General features: G+C 41.8%; 1 protein-coding gene across 16 annotated transcripts; it reads left to right on the plus strand.

The window, feature by feature from the left end:
* The first annotated feature begins 17 nt into the window (after nt 1-17).
* Nucleotides 18-16,180, plus strand: Adprm (ADP-ribose/CDP-alcohol diphosphatase, manganese dependent). Of its 16 annotated transcripts, none has more exons than XM_013148690.3 (6): nt 22-132; nt 869-993; nt 10,567-10,621; nt 10,771-11,388; nt 12,578-12,694; nt 15,529-16,180. In XM_013148690.3, exons 3-6 carry the CDS (start codon nt 10,612-10,614, stop codon nt 15,828-15,830), a joined length of 1,047 nt encoding a protein of 348 aa, XP_013004144.1. In that variant the 5' UTR covers nt 22-132; nt 869-993; nt 10,567-10,611; the 3' UTR covers nt 15,831-16,180. The 16 variants fall into 16 exon arrangements, with proteins under 16 accessions (XP_013004148.1, XP_013004144.1, XP_063098083.1 ...); XM_013148692.3 differs by having other exon boundaries at nt 31-105; XM_013148691.3 differs by having other exon boundaries at nt 69-109.
* Nucleotides 16,181-16,470: the final 290 nt, after the last annotated feature.

Here is a 16,470-nt window from a genome sequence, read left to right on the forward strand (position 1 = left end):
TACACTTCCGCTTTCTCCGGAAGTCGTGCGGAGCCGCTCTTTCTGCTCCTCTCGATGGTGTTGCGTCACCGAACTGGGTGTCAAGAAGGGCCGGCGCTGGACCAAGTAGGTACAGAGCACCTTTCCGCTAAGGTCTGTCCCGTGCGGGCTGGGGAGGACCAGTAGTGGGGACCGGGAGAGGGTGGCAGCGGAATCACAGAGGGGTCCAGGCTGCGCGACCGGGCCGGGGCCTGGAGGTCTTGAGTGCTGAGGGCTCTCGGGTGCTGGACTGGGCAGCACCTGCACCCCATCTTTCCTGGTGAGCTCCTGCTGCCCTGTTTAGGTTCGGCCAAGTACCATTACAAGTCGCTGACCTCTCTGCATCCTCAAAAGTAGAAGTAGACTGGTGATTCTTCAGATAATTCTTAATTTTAAAAAATGATAATAATAATTTAAGAAGTTAAAGTGATCTCCGAAAGGAAGGTACGTCAAGTGCCCAGCACTTCTAGCTACCAGGACCCATCGCCATCTGATTATAAAGCGCAGCGCCCTACGAAGTATTTACTGCGTCAGGCCTTCCCTTTAACTTCGTATCCTGCGGCGGTAGGTTCCTAAAATGCTCTGCTGGATCCTAACCGCTTTAGTGAATCACCGTTTGTTGTGGCTTCCTCTTTGGGAACCGTTCATGTTACTCGGATATACATGATAATGAGGCTGAGAGAGTTTGTTTGTAGATTCATTTTACATTCCGGGAAATGTTAACTCGAATTCATTCCATAAACCTTTATGTTTTTGGTATCTACAGTCTTCTTTGTACACACAGAGGAAATTCCCCATCTGTCTTCCTTAATTACTTTTCACTCTCATGTGGCTTTTTTCCCTCCCCAAGGGGCTTCAGAGCAAAAGGAACTATTAGTTCAGTGATTATTGGACTGGAGCTTTTTCTTCTCTCTCGCCCCACCTCCCTCTCTCTGGATTTGGCCCAACCGAGTAAGTGTGCCGCTGACTGACACAGTAAGTGATACAATTTAATATTTGTTTCTTGGTTCTGCAGTAAGCTGGAGTTTTCTGAAATTTAGTTCAGTCAACCCCCACCCCCTACTGGGGTTTGGTCCCAGGAACTCACATTAAGCTACATCTTCAGGCCACTTTAAATTTTGAGACAGGGTCTTTTCAAATTCCCCAGGGTGCCCTCTAACTTTAAATCCTCCTAACTCAGCCTCATGAGTACCATGAGCGCTCACCTTGGAAAAAGTCTTAAATGTTTATTTACCACTTCATATTGTTAATCAAAATCAGTTTTTCTATCTTGATGTTGCCTATGGGTAAGATTTTACCTCTTTTATTTCTATGTATTTTTGTTCAAGGAGTTTTTCCTATAACTGACAAAATGACACAAAAGTACATTGCTCATTGAAAAAAGGAACATCTAAAGTTATCGTCGACCTCTTTAATTGCTCATTTGTAGGTCAACTGATCAAGTACGCATTCTATAAATTAAAATTGAGTTTGGTGATGCATTCAGCGGGACTATTACATTTTCTTTGTCAAAGTGATTCTATTAATAGCTTTATATTTAGTTTATTTATCAAAGCATTGTTATGGCATTTTCATATTAACATACAGTATTAGATAAACTACTAACGTCTAAGTGTAACTAAATATTGGGCAAATTGCTAACATCTCTGAAGCTGATTTCATGGACTCATGCAAAAGGTACCTAAAAGTGTAATATCTACTGTAAATGTGTTGCTTTTATTACTCTCATGACTCAGCAAGAACACCACTTGTTTTCTTTTTGGGTACATTTCTTCAGGGAGACAGAGCACAGCTAATACTACTTGATATTTGTTTTAATAGTTACAAGCCTGATCAGATTTTGTGCTTGACATAATTCCTTTTTTTTTTTAATTTTATTTAAGGAGAAAAAGAAAAAAAAAACAGAGAAAGGGTACAAGTTATACAGATTTACAGAAAAAAATAAACAGTAGTAAATCACTAGTTAATGGATTACATTTTGTCATCTTAGAAATAATTGTTCAAGTTACAAAATTAAAGCTTATAAAATGGACATTCCAACAGTGAGACTACAAACAGTTCTGTTCAGTGATCCAACAAAACTTAGTAATATCATTATCTATCTTACACACTTAAATATACATGCAGTTATATCGTTTAGAGCACTTTCTTTTCCTCTCTTTTGTACAATGACAATTACACATTTTGGGTTTTGTTGCTCCCACAGTTCTTATTACTTTTTTGGAAGAGAGTAGAACCAAATGTGACATAACAGAACAGTCAGTCAAATCAAAAGGGTGGACATAATAGATAATGTAAAAGCATAATACTAGGTGATCAACAATGGTTACCATAATGCCTCCCGCTATCTCTAATAGAATTGCCTACATCATTAGTTACAATAAAATTGAACAAAACAGTAAAGAACAAAACCAACAAAACCAAAACATTGGAGACATTACAGGTCTTCAAAAGTAGATAATAGTCAACCAGAATGGACGTCATAATGAATCCCACTATCTTCACAGTTGTTGCCTAAACTTTCGAACCTGGTACTATCATGTGCTTGACATAATTTTTAAGACTGATTTGGCTAGGACTGCCAAGCCCAAACTTCCTAGCACTGTAATGTGTTTGTTTCATCCTAGATTCAAATCTCAGCCCTCCGTAGCTAACTACAAACATTTTCTGTCTCAGTTTTCTTGTTACTGTGGTGTTTGCACAATTGAGTTTCAGGACATCTGTCCTGCTTTGTTCTTTCATTGATCTCTATATATGAAAGCTTTGTTTATCTCTTTCTGAGAAATCTTTTTACTGAGATGCATAAGGCCCTTCTAGAAGGAATTTAAGATTTGCCAGTTGTAGGCATTGTAGAGATTTTACTGGGGTCACCTTGTAGCAGGTGACTCTCCGTTCAGCATCCCTGGTTACTTCTTATTACTTTTAAAACTACTCTCGCCTTGGGTGGTTTTCACAAAATGCTGGCTGCTTCTCCCTGCCTCATGACTTCTTGTAGCCGTTTTGAGAGAAAATATTGTAAGGTTTTCTGCATTACCCTGTTCTAGTAAGAAGTCTCAGGACTTTGTTATCTTGAGACTCATTAGACATAACTTTTTGGATATATAATTTAAAAATCACTTTATTAAATGCATGCAGTGCTTTATAAATGAGAGAATTACAAAGAAGTTGCTTTGCTTTATAACTCAGCCGAACCACACAGCAAGCAGCCTAGTGTGGGGTGGTTTTATTTCAGGGAAAAGTGGGACTATACTTTGGTTCTAGCTCTTCAAGTTCGAAATCTTCAGCAGCTCACTGTGAAATGGGGCAGGAATTTCAGGTCCTAATTCAGGACTGTTACCCACTAAAGGTGAATTTGTCTTTTTTTTTTTCCTGTCCTTCTTTTTTTTTTTTTTTTTTTTTTTATTTTATTTAAGGAGAAAAGAAAAAAAAAAAGCAGGGAAAGGGTACAAGTTATACAGATTTACAGAAAAAAAAATGAACAGTAGGAAATCACTAGTTAATGGATTACATATTGTCATCTTAGAAATAATTGTTCAAGTCACAAAATTAAAGCTTGTAAAGTGGACATTCCATCAATGATACTGCAAACAGTTCTGTTCATTGATCCAATAAAACTCTGTGATATCATTTTCTATCTTATACACTTAAATATACATGCAATTATATAGTTTGGAGCACTTTCTTTTCCTCTCTTTTGTACCATGACTATTACACATTTTGGGTTTCATTGCTCCCACGGTTCTTATTACTTTTTTGGAAGAGAGTAAAACCAAATGTGTCATAACAGAACAGAATCGGTCAAGTCAAAAGGGTGGACATAATAGATAATGTAAAAACATAATACAAGGTGATCAACAATGGTTACCATAATGCCTCTCGCTATCTCTAATAGAATTGCCTATATCGTTAGTTATAATACAATTGAACAAAACAGTAAAGAATAAAACTGACAAAACCAAAACATTGGAGACATTGTAGGTCTTCAAAAGTAGATAAAAGTCAATGAGAATGGGCGTCATAATGAATCTCATTATCTTCACAGCTGATGCCTAAACTTTCGAACCTGATACTATCCAGCAAAACAGAATAGGGGAACATCAGTTAAAAACCAGATGGTGAGAGTAATACAGGGCTTTAAATCAAGGTAATGAAAAGTTAAAGTGGGTTACTATAATATATCCTGCTATTTTTTTCCTTTAATTAAAAGGATAAAGATAAAAAAGTAAATAATGGAGTGGAGATTGAGATAAAAGAGGGCATAACAACGAAACAGTGCAGATCAAAATATAACCATTTAAGCAGAATAGTGTTTCACTACCAGATAATCCTAACCTAAAAGTAGTTACCATATTGTCTCTTTCTTTGAAATCCTTGAGTACAACTTCGTATACTGTAGCATTAAGTATATCAAAACAATGTAAAACCATTCAAGAGAATGACAGCATTACAGAGTATTTAGAATCCACTAACAGAAAATGAACAATGGTTTCTGTATAATCTCCTTGTCTTTAAAAGGTTTTTGCTTATACTATCGTACATAATAAAATCCAATAAGATACAGCCTATTTAGACCATTGGAGACAGAAGGACAAAAGCTAGATGAGACTTCAAAACAAGATGATACTAAATCAGTATTACCTATTAAGATGTCATTTTCTCCAAAATAGCTGTTCCTATCATCCAATCTTCTCTACCTCATTTCTGTTGAGCTCTTTTTCTGTCAGTAGCTGTCAGTTTGTCTTCTTCATTTTGTTCTCTGCTCCATTCGTTGTGGCCTCTCTGCCATTATTTCTGGATTCTTTGTATTTTTCTTTTTTTAGAATATCCTGCAATACTCTCTGTAGAGTTGAATTGGTGGTTGCAAATTCCCCCAGTTCCTCTTTATCCTGGAAGCACCTTGTTTTTCCATCAATTTCCAGGGACAGTTGTGCAGGATATCTCAATCTTGGCTGGAGATTATTATCTTTCAAAGCTTGAATTATTTCCCCCCACGCTCTTCGTGATTTGATGGTTTGTGCAGAGAAATCTGATGTAATTCTGATGGGTGTTCCCTTGTAAGTGGTCTGTTTCTTGTCTCTGACAGCTTTTAATATTCTGTTCTTGTATTGAATTTCTGGAATTTTTATTATTATATGCCTGGGTGTTGGTCTGTTTGGATTGTAGGTAGCTGGGGTCCTGTATGCCTCATACATCTGAGTATCTTTACCTTTTGCTAAATTAGGAAAATTCTCCTGGATTATTTCTGTGAGTAGCTTTTGTAGTTCACTTGTTTGTGTCCCTACTTCTTCTTTTATGTTCTTAATCCTTAAGTTATGGATCCTCTTATCATCTTCTTGTCTTTGTATTATTGCTGTTTCTTTGTTATTTTTAAGAAGTTTTTCATTTCATTCTCCCATATTACAAGTCTGCCCTCCAGTTCAGATAGTCTGTCCTTAGTTTCTTTCAAGCTGTTATGCCAGTCTTCTATAGACTTCTTAGTATCTTGGTAGTCCCTTTGAACCTGCTTCACGTACTCTACGCTTTCTCTGTTTTCTCTATCAAACAATTCTCCCCTTTTTTTCTGTTCTTCCATTCCACCACCTGTTTTTTCTTGGGTGGTACTTATCATTTCTCTAACTATTCTGTATACTTCTAGCTTCAGGTCGTTGATAACTTCATTCCTGAATTGGTCTATGAGGCTCTCTATATGGCGCCTTATGTGTATTGGTGCGGTGTCTGCTATTGCCTGATTCTCAGAATTGGGGGCCGAGGAGCCTTTCTTGTTGCTGCCTCTTCCCATGCTGCCTCTTCTTCTCTGTTCCTTATATATGCAAGCTTATATAAGAGGCCCAGCTTCTCTCCCAGTCAGCCACAGCCTGATCGAATTGCGCCAGTTAGGTGTTCCGCTCACCGCTGCGCACCAGGGAGTTACGGACCAGGCAGCCTACGCGTCTCCCCTCCCGGCCACTGTCAGGCTCTGGGATCTGGGTTGGGACAGCCTACCGAGTCCACCCGCAGCATCACGCAGGCCAGGCACTTTTCACCAATCCCGCCTGAGAGGGGGATGTGTGGCTGGAGTTGCCACCGCGCCCTGCTCCCACAGGACTGCTCGGGCCCAGAAAGTCCTCTGCTGGAGTCAAACTGTGGTAGAGTGTCAGTTTCTCTCACTCACCTCACCACAAGTCAGTGCACGCCTCCCTGCCGTTCGCAGATTGCCGTTCTCAGAGCTTCTGCGCGTCTCTGTCCTTGCCGAGCCACTGTAGAGGCAGCCAGCCGCCACGCGGCGGGAAACCCAAATCGCGGCTTACAATGGCGCGGGGTCCAGCCTCCACACTGAGGCTTTTCTGTTCCTGTTTTAGCGCCAGGACTGCATTCCAAGTTGGTTTCTCTTAGCCCAGTTCGTTCCTGAGTCAGCAGAGCTTATCTCCACCTGCTTATGTCTCCTTAGTCCGCACCATTCCTGGCTTCTGAGCCGAGTCTTTCAGAGAGCCTCCGGTAGTTGCTGTTATCTGTCCGCCATGTTCTCCCGGAAGTCCTTTCCTGTCCTTCTTTAACAACAATGTATAGATTCACCCACTTTCCCATCCCCTACTGTTAGTGCCTGGACCAGATACCCTGATACGGCAGGGGTCACCCTCAGGAGTCTCCCTGAAGGTGAGAATAGGTACTAATCCGTATCCTAGATGGGGAGGAAATCCCTTAAAACACAAAGAAGTTTCAGAAAAATACCACACTCCGGACAAATGAAACGTTAGCAGATCCTGGTTCACCTTCGCAGTATCTGTAAAAGCTGCTCTTTTTTATTACCGAGCCAGTGTGATCTCCATCAGAGCTGTGACCTGTTCAGTTTGTTTTTCTTCTCAAGCTGACGTCATTTTCCACTTTGTTTTTTTCCTCAAAGCTTTTGACTGTAATGTTGTGCCATTGCCTTGTTTTTAATTGTCATGATCACAGAAGTAAGTTCTCCCACATGTCCTGAATGAACACTGAGCAGTCAGCACTGAGCAGTGGTTGATTTTGGAGCATGTTATTGCCATAACAATTTATAAATGCCTTGAACTCTGTCACTTGTAGACACATATAGTGCTTTTTGGCACATAATTTTAGTTTTATTTATTTATTGATTGATTGATTTTTATCAGCGCCAGGGATCAAACTCACGACTGCCTGCTTGGAAGGCAGGCGCTTATGCCGCTGAGCTAAATCCCCAGCCCTTTGGCACAGAATTTTAAATCACATCCCACAGTGGCTCTGTGCTAGCGTGCCCCTCCCCCCCGCTCCTTCTCTTTCTCCTCCTCCTCCTCCTGCTCCTCTAAAAGATGCATCTAAACTTCTTTACTTTCTGGATTTCTTTCTTTACTGATCCACATCACAGTTTCTGTCATTATTAGTTGACTCGTAACTTCAGCACTGGTAAAACTGTGCACTGAGTCTGTTCTCTACAGATTTGGTAAAGGGGAGCACTCCTTTGAGAAAGTTCTACGCCGAGAGCATGCCTACTGGTGCTTAGTTTCCCATGGGAAGTCATGTTGAGGTTTTTGACCTCCCCACCAGTACCAGCGTTTCTGAGCTCCCTGGCGTCTCCCTGAACCATAAAATACAACCCTGAGGTGGCAGGAGGACCATTTCCTTGCCGTGTGGACCCCCCTCTCCATCTCCCTGCTTTACTGCAGACTCCATCTGTCTCTTCATAATCGTTTCTTTACTTAATAAAACTGTGTGTCACCTCCCTGTCTTTGACCCTACTTTTGAAAGCTGTAAGGACTCCATGCTTTGGTCTCTTTTTGGCCCTAGAACAATTCTCATTTTGAAGCGTGGGCCCCTTGGTATTTTGCTCCACATTGTGTAACTTTCTTAGAAAGTCGCCAAATTCTAAAATATGAGTTTCCCTAAACCACATTGTTCCAGTGGATGGTGTGTTTGACAAACTTCTGTCATTAAATGGTAGAAAGCCACCTTGATTTGTGTTTCAGCTCCAAGGGGAATTCATTTGCTGAAATCGCTAAATAACAAGGGTGATTCTAGTGAGGGCAGTTGCATGCAGTTTTCAATGACAATTTCCAGGAATCTGCTGCTTTCTGTCATGCGACTTTGATTCCTTTTATGTTGGATTTCTGCTCAGTTCAGTTTGCCCCAGAAATGCAACTTTTAGTTGTCAGCAAAAGCAGTACTTTTGGGTTTTCTGCTTGGCTTTAAGCTTAAGCTTCTCCCTAACTGCTGAGAAGGAAACTGAGCTTTTCGAGGCCAAACCTAGGTCATGTTTTTCCCCAGCCCCTTCATTTCCTCAGAAATCAAATGATAAGAAGTGACAGCCGGAAGCTGCCTAAAGGAAGGTTGGGGTGCTGTTACCAAAGGTGGGAAATGATTGCTCCTTAGGAAAAATAACAGCTGTGTAATGACTAGAAGATCACATTGGTGGGGACTGAATCCTCCCTGAAAGATCCACAGCACATACTATCACCTTCAAGGTTCTGAGTTTAAATACAAATTTTTAACAAATGTTCATTTGGCAGTGAATCAGAGCATCCCCAGAAATGGTTTCTTTTAGGCCTTGGGAATAATATTGATGTTCCTACTAATCAGTACTTGAGTGCATAGGTGTTTGAGACTGTGAGTAGAGGTTTATAGTTAATAAGTATTTTTCCTGTGTCTGAGCTCTCTTCTTCTCAAACCAGACTCATTTATAGAAATTTTAGAATTTGAGAACCAGACTCATTCATGAAGATGTCATGTCATCATTCGTATCTACTGACTTGATATCTACTGAGGTTTTCAGATGGACATTATAGGAAGAAATTTCAAAAATAGCATGGGAATAACCACTTTTTGGAGTTTTCTTTTTCTGGTGCTGTTTCACCTGTTTTGGGGCTAGTTACACCCAAATTAGGGAAGAATAGAAAGCTAAAACTATTAATTGGGTGGACTATGTAAGGAGTTTATTATTAGTAACAAAACTTTTAGACCAAAGAGAACCTCCTTAGTTCTCAAGTTGAGTTCACCTGCAGTCTGATCCCTGTTCTCACTGTGGAGTTGCTTCCTCCCTCTCTGTTCGGAACGCTGTTACAACTGGTATTTCGGGTCTGTAGAGGATTCTATAGAAACTCTTTGCATACATCGGGCAAATGATTGGACTCTGGGGTCTAAAGTCAAATGAATTTTGAATTTTAGAAAGTCAAACCTTTAGAAACAAGTGGTTTTGAATAAATTCAGGCACCACCATGATTTATTACTGTAGTCTTTATAGCAAAAACGAAACAAAACAACAAAATCTGTTGATAATTTAGGACCTTTTGCTTTGATTTCAGAACTACTTAATATGTAGTTCTTGGTTCTCTTAGCAGTTATAAGTTAGACGATAAGATGGAAAGATTTCATAGTTTCTGATTTGGTTTTAGAACAGGGAAGGTTAATATTAAGATTTCAAAACAAAACAAAACTGGTTTAATTAAATTCTTAACTATTGAAGGACAGACCAGGAACCACTGATAATGGAAATGACAGTACCTTGGTATCGCAGTTCTTGTGCTGGTTTTTTTTTTTTTGTTTAAAAGTATTCCTCTGTTTTCATATTGTTGTAGTCAGGGTTTGCAAGAGAAACCATTTAATACAGGACTCATAATTTATAGGATTATTTTTATAATAGTCACCCAAAGAGTCAAGTACAAAAGCATACAGGAAGTCTGTCCATGCACTAGAGACCCAAAGAATCCAGCTAAGGGCCTGGGTCCCATAGCAACGTCCCCATGAATCCAGCTGGAGACCTCGAGCCCGTGGCAGTGACCCCTCACCAGTCCAGCCAGCAGCCTAGAGCCCACGACAATGTCTCATGCAAGTCTGTTCCTCGGTTCTGCACTGGGAAGGCCTGTGCAGTGGTAGAAGCTAGAAAGTCTGTGCCAGCACAGTGAAGGATCTGTGCCAGCAGGCTGAGGCCTGCGCTGGAGCCAGGAAGTGATGCTCAAAGAAAGGAGCAGAGCTCCCCAAAAAGTACCCCAGCCATCCTCAGCAGCAATGAGACCCTGAGCTTCTCTGATGGTAACAGTCGAGTTCGTATCAGGAGAGCCAGCACGGGAAGCTTCTGCAGGAGATCCCACGGCACCGCCTCTTCCGCTCCAGTTCTCCTTTGAAGCTGTTAGCAGCAATCCTCAGGTGGCCCCTCCGCACCCAGCACCACACTGGTTCAGTTCTGCTGGGTGTTACAAGTGGGCCACCAGTTGTCCGCCCACCATGCATATCTTCACTATCTGTTCCAATTACTTCAGATGTAAGAAACTGATTTCACGTGTCCCTCCCCATCAGCAGAAAAGGTCTAGACTCATAACAAGAATCTTCTGTATGAAGTACAATGAGTGGATAAGTGTAATATGCACGTTTCCGAAAACCTAGAATGTTTAACGGAATCATGTGATGTTTGTGGAAAAGAATATGTGTCGTATTTTTTAAATGAATGCATACATTTCAATGTCAGATTCAAATGTGGCTTTGCTAGAATTAAAATGCCGGTTCACTCATAGGTTAATACCCTTGTAAGTTGTTACTTTCCTGAAGGAGAGTTTATCATCTGCTTTACAGTTGGAGAAAACTGGCCTGTTTGCGAGTCTTCCTGTTTTAGACCTTATGCTGTCAAGTGAGTTTTAAAGTTCATGAACTCTTTTTCTATCACGCGTCCTACAGAATTAACTATTCAGTTCAGTATTAATTTTCCTGTTTTCTTCAGTCCAGTTAGAAAATTCAGATGTTTGAAACTTGGTTGTCTTTTTTACTGTCTTTATTTAGCAACCTCTTTGGAGGCTATGGCTGAAGAGCCCGATCCTGAGGCCCCACGAGACAGTTCAGAATGGCTCTTCTCCTTCGGAGTTATAGCTGATATTCAATATGCTGACTTAGAAGATGGGTACAATTTCCAGAGAAACAGACGGCGGTACTACAGACACAGCCTTCGTCACCTGCAGAGTGCCATTGAAGAGTGGAACAAAGAAGGCATCGTGCCCTGCTGTGTCCTCCAACTTGGGGATGTCATCGACGGCTACAATGCGCAGTGTAAGACATCCGAGAAGTCTCTAGAGCTCGTTATGGACGCGTTTCAGCTGCTTCAAGTCCCCGTTCATCATACGTGGGGAAACCATGAATTTTATAACTTCAGCAGAGACTACCTCACAAACTCTAAACTTAACACAAAGTTTCTAGAAGACCGGATTATGCATCACCCCGAGACCGTCCCTTCAGAGAATTATTATGCTTACCATTTTGTCCCCTTCCCTGAATTCCGGTTCATTTTACTTGATGCTTATGACTTGAGTATCTTGGGTATAGATCAGTCTTCTCCAAGATACCAGCAGTGTCTGAAGATTCTGAAGGAGCACAATCCAAACGCGGAATTGAATAGTCCTCAAGGTGAATTATGTCTTTGAACTGAGAATCTAATACATTGTCTTTACATTCTTCAGCTACCTTTTGTTCAGCAGGAAAATGGATGATTCAGGTAAAAATGTTTTTCACTGTCATTCAGGGTCAGGATTCACACAAGCCTGATATCACATGGTTTGGTTGTAATTGATTCAAGTTTCATTCTGGGCCAGTCACCTTAAAATATCACATTTTCCTTTTCCTTGTGAATGGAATGGAGGGAACCAAAGAAGTAGGTGAGCAGGACATTTAATAAGTGTGTTAACTGTATCATGATGAAGCACCTGAGATAAGCTATGAGGAGAAAAAGGTTATTTAGGCTCATGATTTCAGAGGTGTCAGCTTTCTTCCCTGGGCCCCGTTACCTTTGGACCTTTGACGAGGCAGTGCATCGTGGCAGGAAGTGTGTCGGGGAGCAGCTGCCTGCCTTGTGGTGGCGGGAAGCAGTGTGTGGAGGGGAGCCGGGGCCCAAACACCCCATTCAAGTTCACACCCCTCCTGACCTAACCTGTCCCCACCAGGCCCCTCTAGAAGAGTCCACCACCTCCTGGTGCCTCCATGGGCAAGCGCCTAAGCCTTTAACACTCGGGCCACTGGGGGCATTAAGGCCCAACTCGTAGCAATACAAAACAGAAACGTTATTTCTACAGTGGTAAGTGCTGCCCAGAAAACAGATTGTAATGTTACAGGTGAGGATTCAGGACGCAGCTTTAGATTATTTGATCAGAGAACCTCTCCAAGGAGAAGATCATTAAAGCTGAAGGCATTGTCCTTAGGAAGAACAATGGGAAAGAGGTTAGCAGACAAGAGGAAAAACAAATGCACAGACACAGAGTGTAATAGGACCGTGACATCATTAAACAAGACAGAAAAGGGCCAGTGAGCTATGAGCTGATTTTGAACAGTGAACAGGGCCTGGACTCTCTCATGGGGCTAAGGACAGAGCCAGGAGTTTGTATTTTCTTTTGAGTGAAGTGGAAAGCCAGTAAAATAAAAGAATGCCAAGACCAGAAATAAGACACAGTGTAATTTATATATTGATCAAAATTCTTATGAATCTCTAAAGTTTATTGCTGCTAATCAAGTTTCCTAAAGAACAGAACAAGTATCCTTGTTTGATCGCCCACGTGAGGGGAAGAGTGACGTTTGATGCATGTGATTTACTGAATTCATTCAGGACTGTGTGAGCCCCAGTTTGTGCAGTTCAATGGAGGATTCAGCCAAGACCAGCTGAACTGGTTGAATGATGTTCTGAAGTTCTCTGACATAAACCAAGAAAAGGTGGTGATCGTGAGTAAGTATGTAAATTGTTTATCTGATTACAGTAGTCTTTTAGAGATTGGGAAATGTTAGCATACTCATGATATATATGTTTTGGTACCCGCTTTCTAGAAAATGAATACTTGCTTTAAAATTTTTTATTGAAAGAGAAGCTGAATCCAAGATGAATATTTAAGAATGAGTTAGGAGAGAGCCTGGTGTTGTGGTGCTCGCTTGTCATCCCAGCAGTTGGAAGGCTGAGGGGGAAGGATTGGCGTGAGTTCGGGCCCAGCCTGGCTACACAGTGAGTTCCAGTTCCAAACTGAGCTACATAGTGAGACCCTCTCTCAAAACAAAGAACAAGGAGAGAATTATAAAACAATAAAAAAGCCATCTTGTCATATATTGAGTCTGAGTTTGCCCTTGTTGATCTCAAGATATGATTTCCCTAAATGGGATCAATTTATGGAACAATTTTTAAATGAGAAATTCAGTACAGGCTCCATTCCAAATGTCAGTCTTCCAAACCTGTCCCTGAGGTGGCCACCAAGCAGGCCACTGCTGCCCAGGTGCAAGCCTTACGGGATGAGTGTGACAGGCGCAGGTGGCAGGGAGCACTTTTTCTGTCTGTGTCAACCACGTGATCCCACGGGAATTAGATTTACATTCTTTCCGTTCAGAACGGTTTTGACAGATGCCATCTGGGAACCTGGAAGGACTTAAAACACGCGTGTGTGTGAACCGACACATGCAGAACTGAATCTGAATTTGCAGTATGGCCGCTAGGCTTGGTTTGGGACTGACCTTACAGCCCTTGTTTCGAAAGCATCATGACTTCAGTAGTCGAGAAGCCTGGACTGAGAGCAGAGGGCGGCATGTCTCTCTGGCTCTCATTTGTTAGATGAGCTGTGTAGCCCTGGAAAAATACTGAACATGCAGACGGAAGTTTTCTCAGTATTGCCTCAAATAAAACTATGACTGTGGAACCCTTTGAAAATAAATGATGGGCAGTTCATGTAGTTAATATAAAATTATATTCCTATTCATAAATGTAGTTTTGCATATTAATGGTCCACTGATAAACAGTGGTGGAGGGGATTCTGTGCTGCTATCTGACTGTCAGGTATCACAACTTGGGAGAGGTAAGGTCCCCGCAGGTCACTGGGATGTCACGACACCATGTGACTCTGCCTGTAGTGCCCTTAGAAAACGGGGTGCTTCCTGCCTTGTGTCTGCTTTTTGATTTGCCACTGCCAGTTTGAGCTGGAGTATTTGAGCTGGAAACAAGATCATGTAGACAGATCTTTTAATTTTTGAAGGCAGAGAGCCTGAAGCCCAAGAGATTAAACCCCACAGCTAAAGTCCTACAGTCGGCTGACAGCACTGACACTGGCGTCCGTGCCCCTTCCGCGTCTGCCTGTTCCCTTCACATCTGCTTTTCTGTTTGGTTTCCTGAGATGGGGTCTTGCTGTGTAGCCCAGGCTGGGCTCTGCCTCAGTCCTCCCGCTCGGCCTGCTGAGTGCTGGGGTCATAGGTGTGAGGGGCGCGCCCGGCCGCGCCTCCCTTGCTGTGTGCACCGCGTCAGTCTACGGCAGTCTCTCTTTCATGTCTTCACCATTGGCTGAAAGTTTAGAAGCTGATAAGCAAACCCTGAACAACGGTCTTCCTTTAGTACAGTTAAAAGGTAAAGTTTGAGTATGTCTACTTTTGGAGTTTGAAGCTTTTGAATTTTGCCGTGCAGTTTGCAGCTGGAACGGTAGACAGCCCCTAGCTGAGGTGACAATCACTGCAGAAAAGGAGAGAGGAGGGTCCATCAGCGGGAGACACACTGGGCTCCATATGCCTGTTAGAGTTAGAGATGTGAACATCCCGGAGCGCCCAACACGGCACTCGGTGTACATAGAGAAGTCCGAGAACCAGGCATTTGGCTAGTACTCCTGACCAGATGCTGGGGAGCTCAGGAGAAACCAGCACAGGAGCTTGAAAATTAGTGGTCACTGAAACGGGAGGAAGACCAGCAGCGTCCTAGATGTCGAGTACTTCCAGGAGAAGGGGACTCCTAACTGTGTCATTTGATACGTGGGTCAGTATAGCTTCTACACAATTAGCTCTTACCGCGGGAAATTTCTAATGTGTCTTGTCTGTGCAAGAGATGGGCGGGCAAGGTACATGGATTCCACCCCTGCTTTAGTAGCCTCTGGGCTCCTTCTTTCCTTTTGACTTGAATTATAACATATTTATGAAGAGAATATTTAAATTTCAGAATAAAAATGAATAATGATCAAAAAAAGTGATTAATTGGTCGGAAGCAGAGGTCAGTGACCTATGTTGCCTGGACATCAGAATGAAACTGGCCTAATATATACCTGGGCTCACACTTGTGCTGGCTCAGGATTCTGCTGCATCTCCTTCCACATGTCTTCTGTGGGGCCCAATCAGACCTTTCCTGCTTGAATTAGTTTTCTCATCTGTAGATTGCTTAGGGCTGCGTTGACTGCACGGGGATGTGTAAAGTCTCACTAATCAGCTCTGTATTGTTATTTGTATGAATGACATATAATCCATGGCTAGTCCCTAAAGTGTTCCTTTATTTTGTATCACATCGGTCTGTATATATAACATATATAAGGAAATCCATGGCATTGGGTTCTAGCATGGCACCTGCCTGAATTCTAGCAGACTTTACAGACCCGTGCACAGGATGCCTGTGATCTTCAGTGTTTGTGCAGTCTGAGACTATATATGGGTTTTCTCTGTTCTCCTGTCTATTTGCATGATTAAGTAATAATATGCAGTTTAGTATTAGCTTTTAGCCATTTATCGTGAAAGAAAGATATTTCTTCGCTGACTCATGACTTCTTTTAACAGGTCATATCCCCATTTACCCAGAAGCCTCTGACTCTGTGTGCCTGGCCTGGAATTACAGAGAGGCCCTGGAAGTCATTTGGTCTCACAAGTGTGTGGTGTGTTTCTTGGCCGGTCACACACATGACGGTGGCTACTCTGAAGATCCTTCTGGTGTGCACCACGTCGACCTAGAAGGAGTCATTGAAACTGCTCCAGACAGCCAGGCTTTTGGCACAGTTCATGTCTACTCTGACAAAATGGTGTTGAAAGGAAGAGGCAGAGTTCCAGACAGAATTATGAACTATAAGAAGGAACTCCTCTGAGATTGCTTTACCTTGTGTATAGAAAGAGGAAGACTTTGCTCTGGGCTCGTTCCAGTCACACAACAAGGAAATCACAAAATAAATATCCTGAACCTCATTGTTGTGCATCTTTGATAACCAAATGTGTTCATGCTTCAGAGTTTGTTGATAAAATACTTGAAAATTGCACTTTCGAATGATACATTCATTCCTGAGAGTTAGAAAAAACAAAGGAGGAGTCTGCAGTGGGAGTATATAGTGCTAATGAGGGATCTTAGTTGTGTTTACCTAAAAAAATGTTGGTTTATAAAGAGAATGTATTCATGTTAGCTGAATAACTTAAAATATAATAAAAAATGAAGTTCTGTTAAGATTTTTCTGTTCATTTGTGTGTAAATGAGCTTTGGACAGGTTTTGCTCAGGCTTGGACTTTATAGGCTTCCATTCCCATTTTGTGAATAAAAACTTTTAAGTAGTTGATGACTTAAAAAGTTAATGTCTGGTAATGTCTGCACCTCAAAATCCCTAACCACATCTGCAAGGTCCATTTTGTAACATAAGGTGATACCGCTTTGAGGCATTAAAACCTGTGTATGTACGTGGCCCACAATCAACTGGGCAGAAATGATGTCTTAGTTACTTTTTACTCCTTGCAACAAAT

The sequence above is a fragment of the Cavia porcellus genome, unplaced genomic scaffold (genome assembly GCF_034190915.1).
Source record: "Cavia porcellus strain 051 isolate PalLab524CR breed Dunkin Hartley unplaced genomic scaffold, mCavPor4.1 scaffold_32, whole genome shotgun sequence".
Lineage (NCBI taxonomy): Eukaryota > Metazoa > Chordata > Mammalia > Rodentia > Caviidae > Cavia > Cavia porcellus.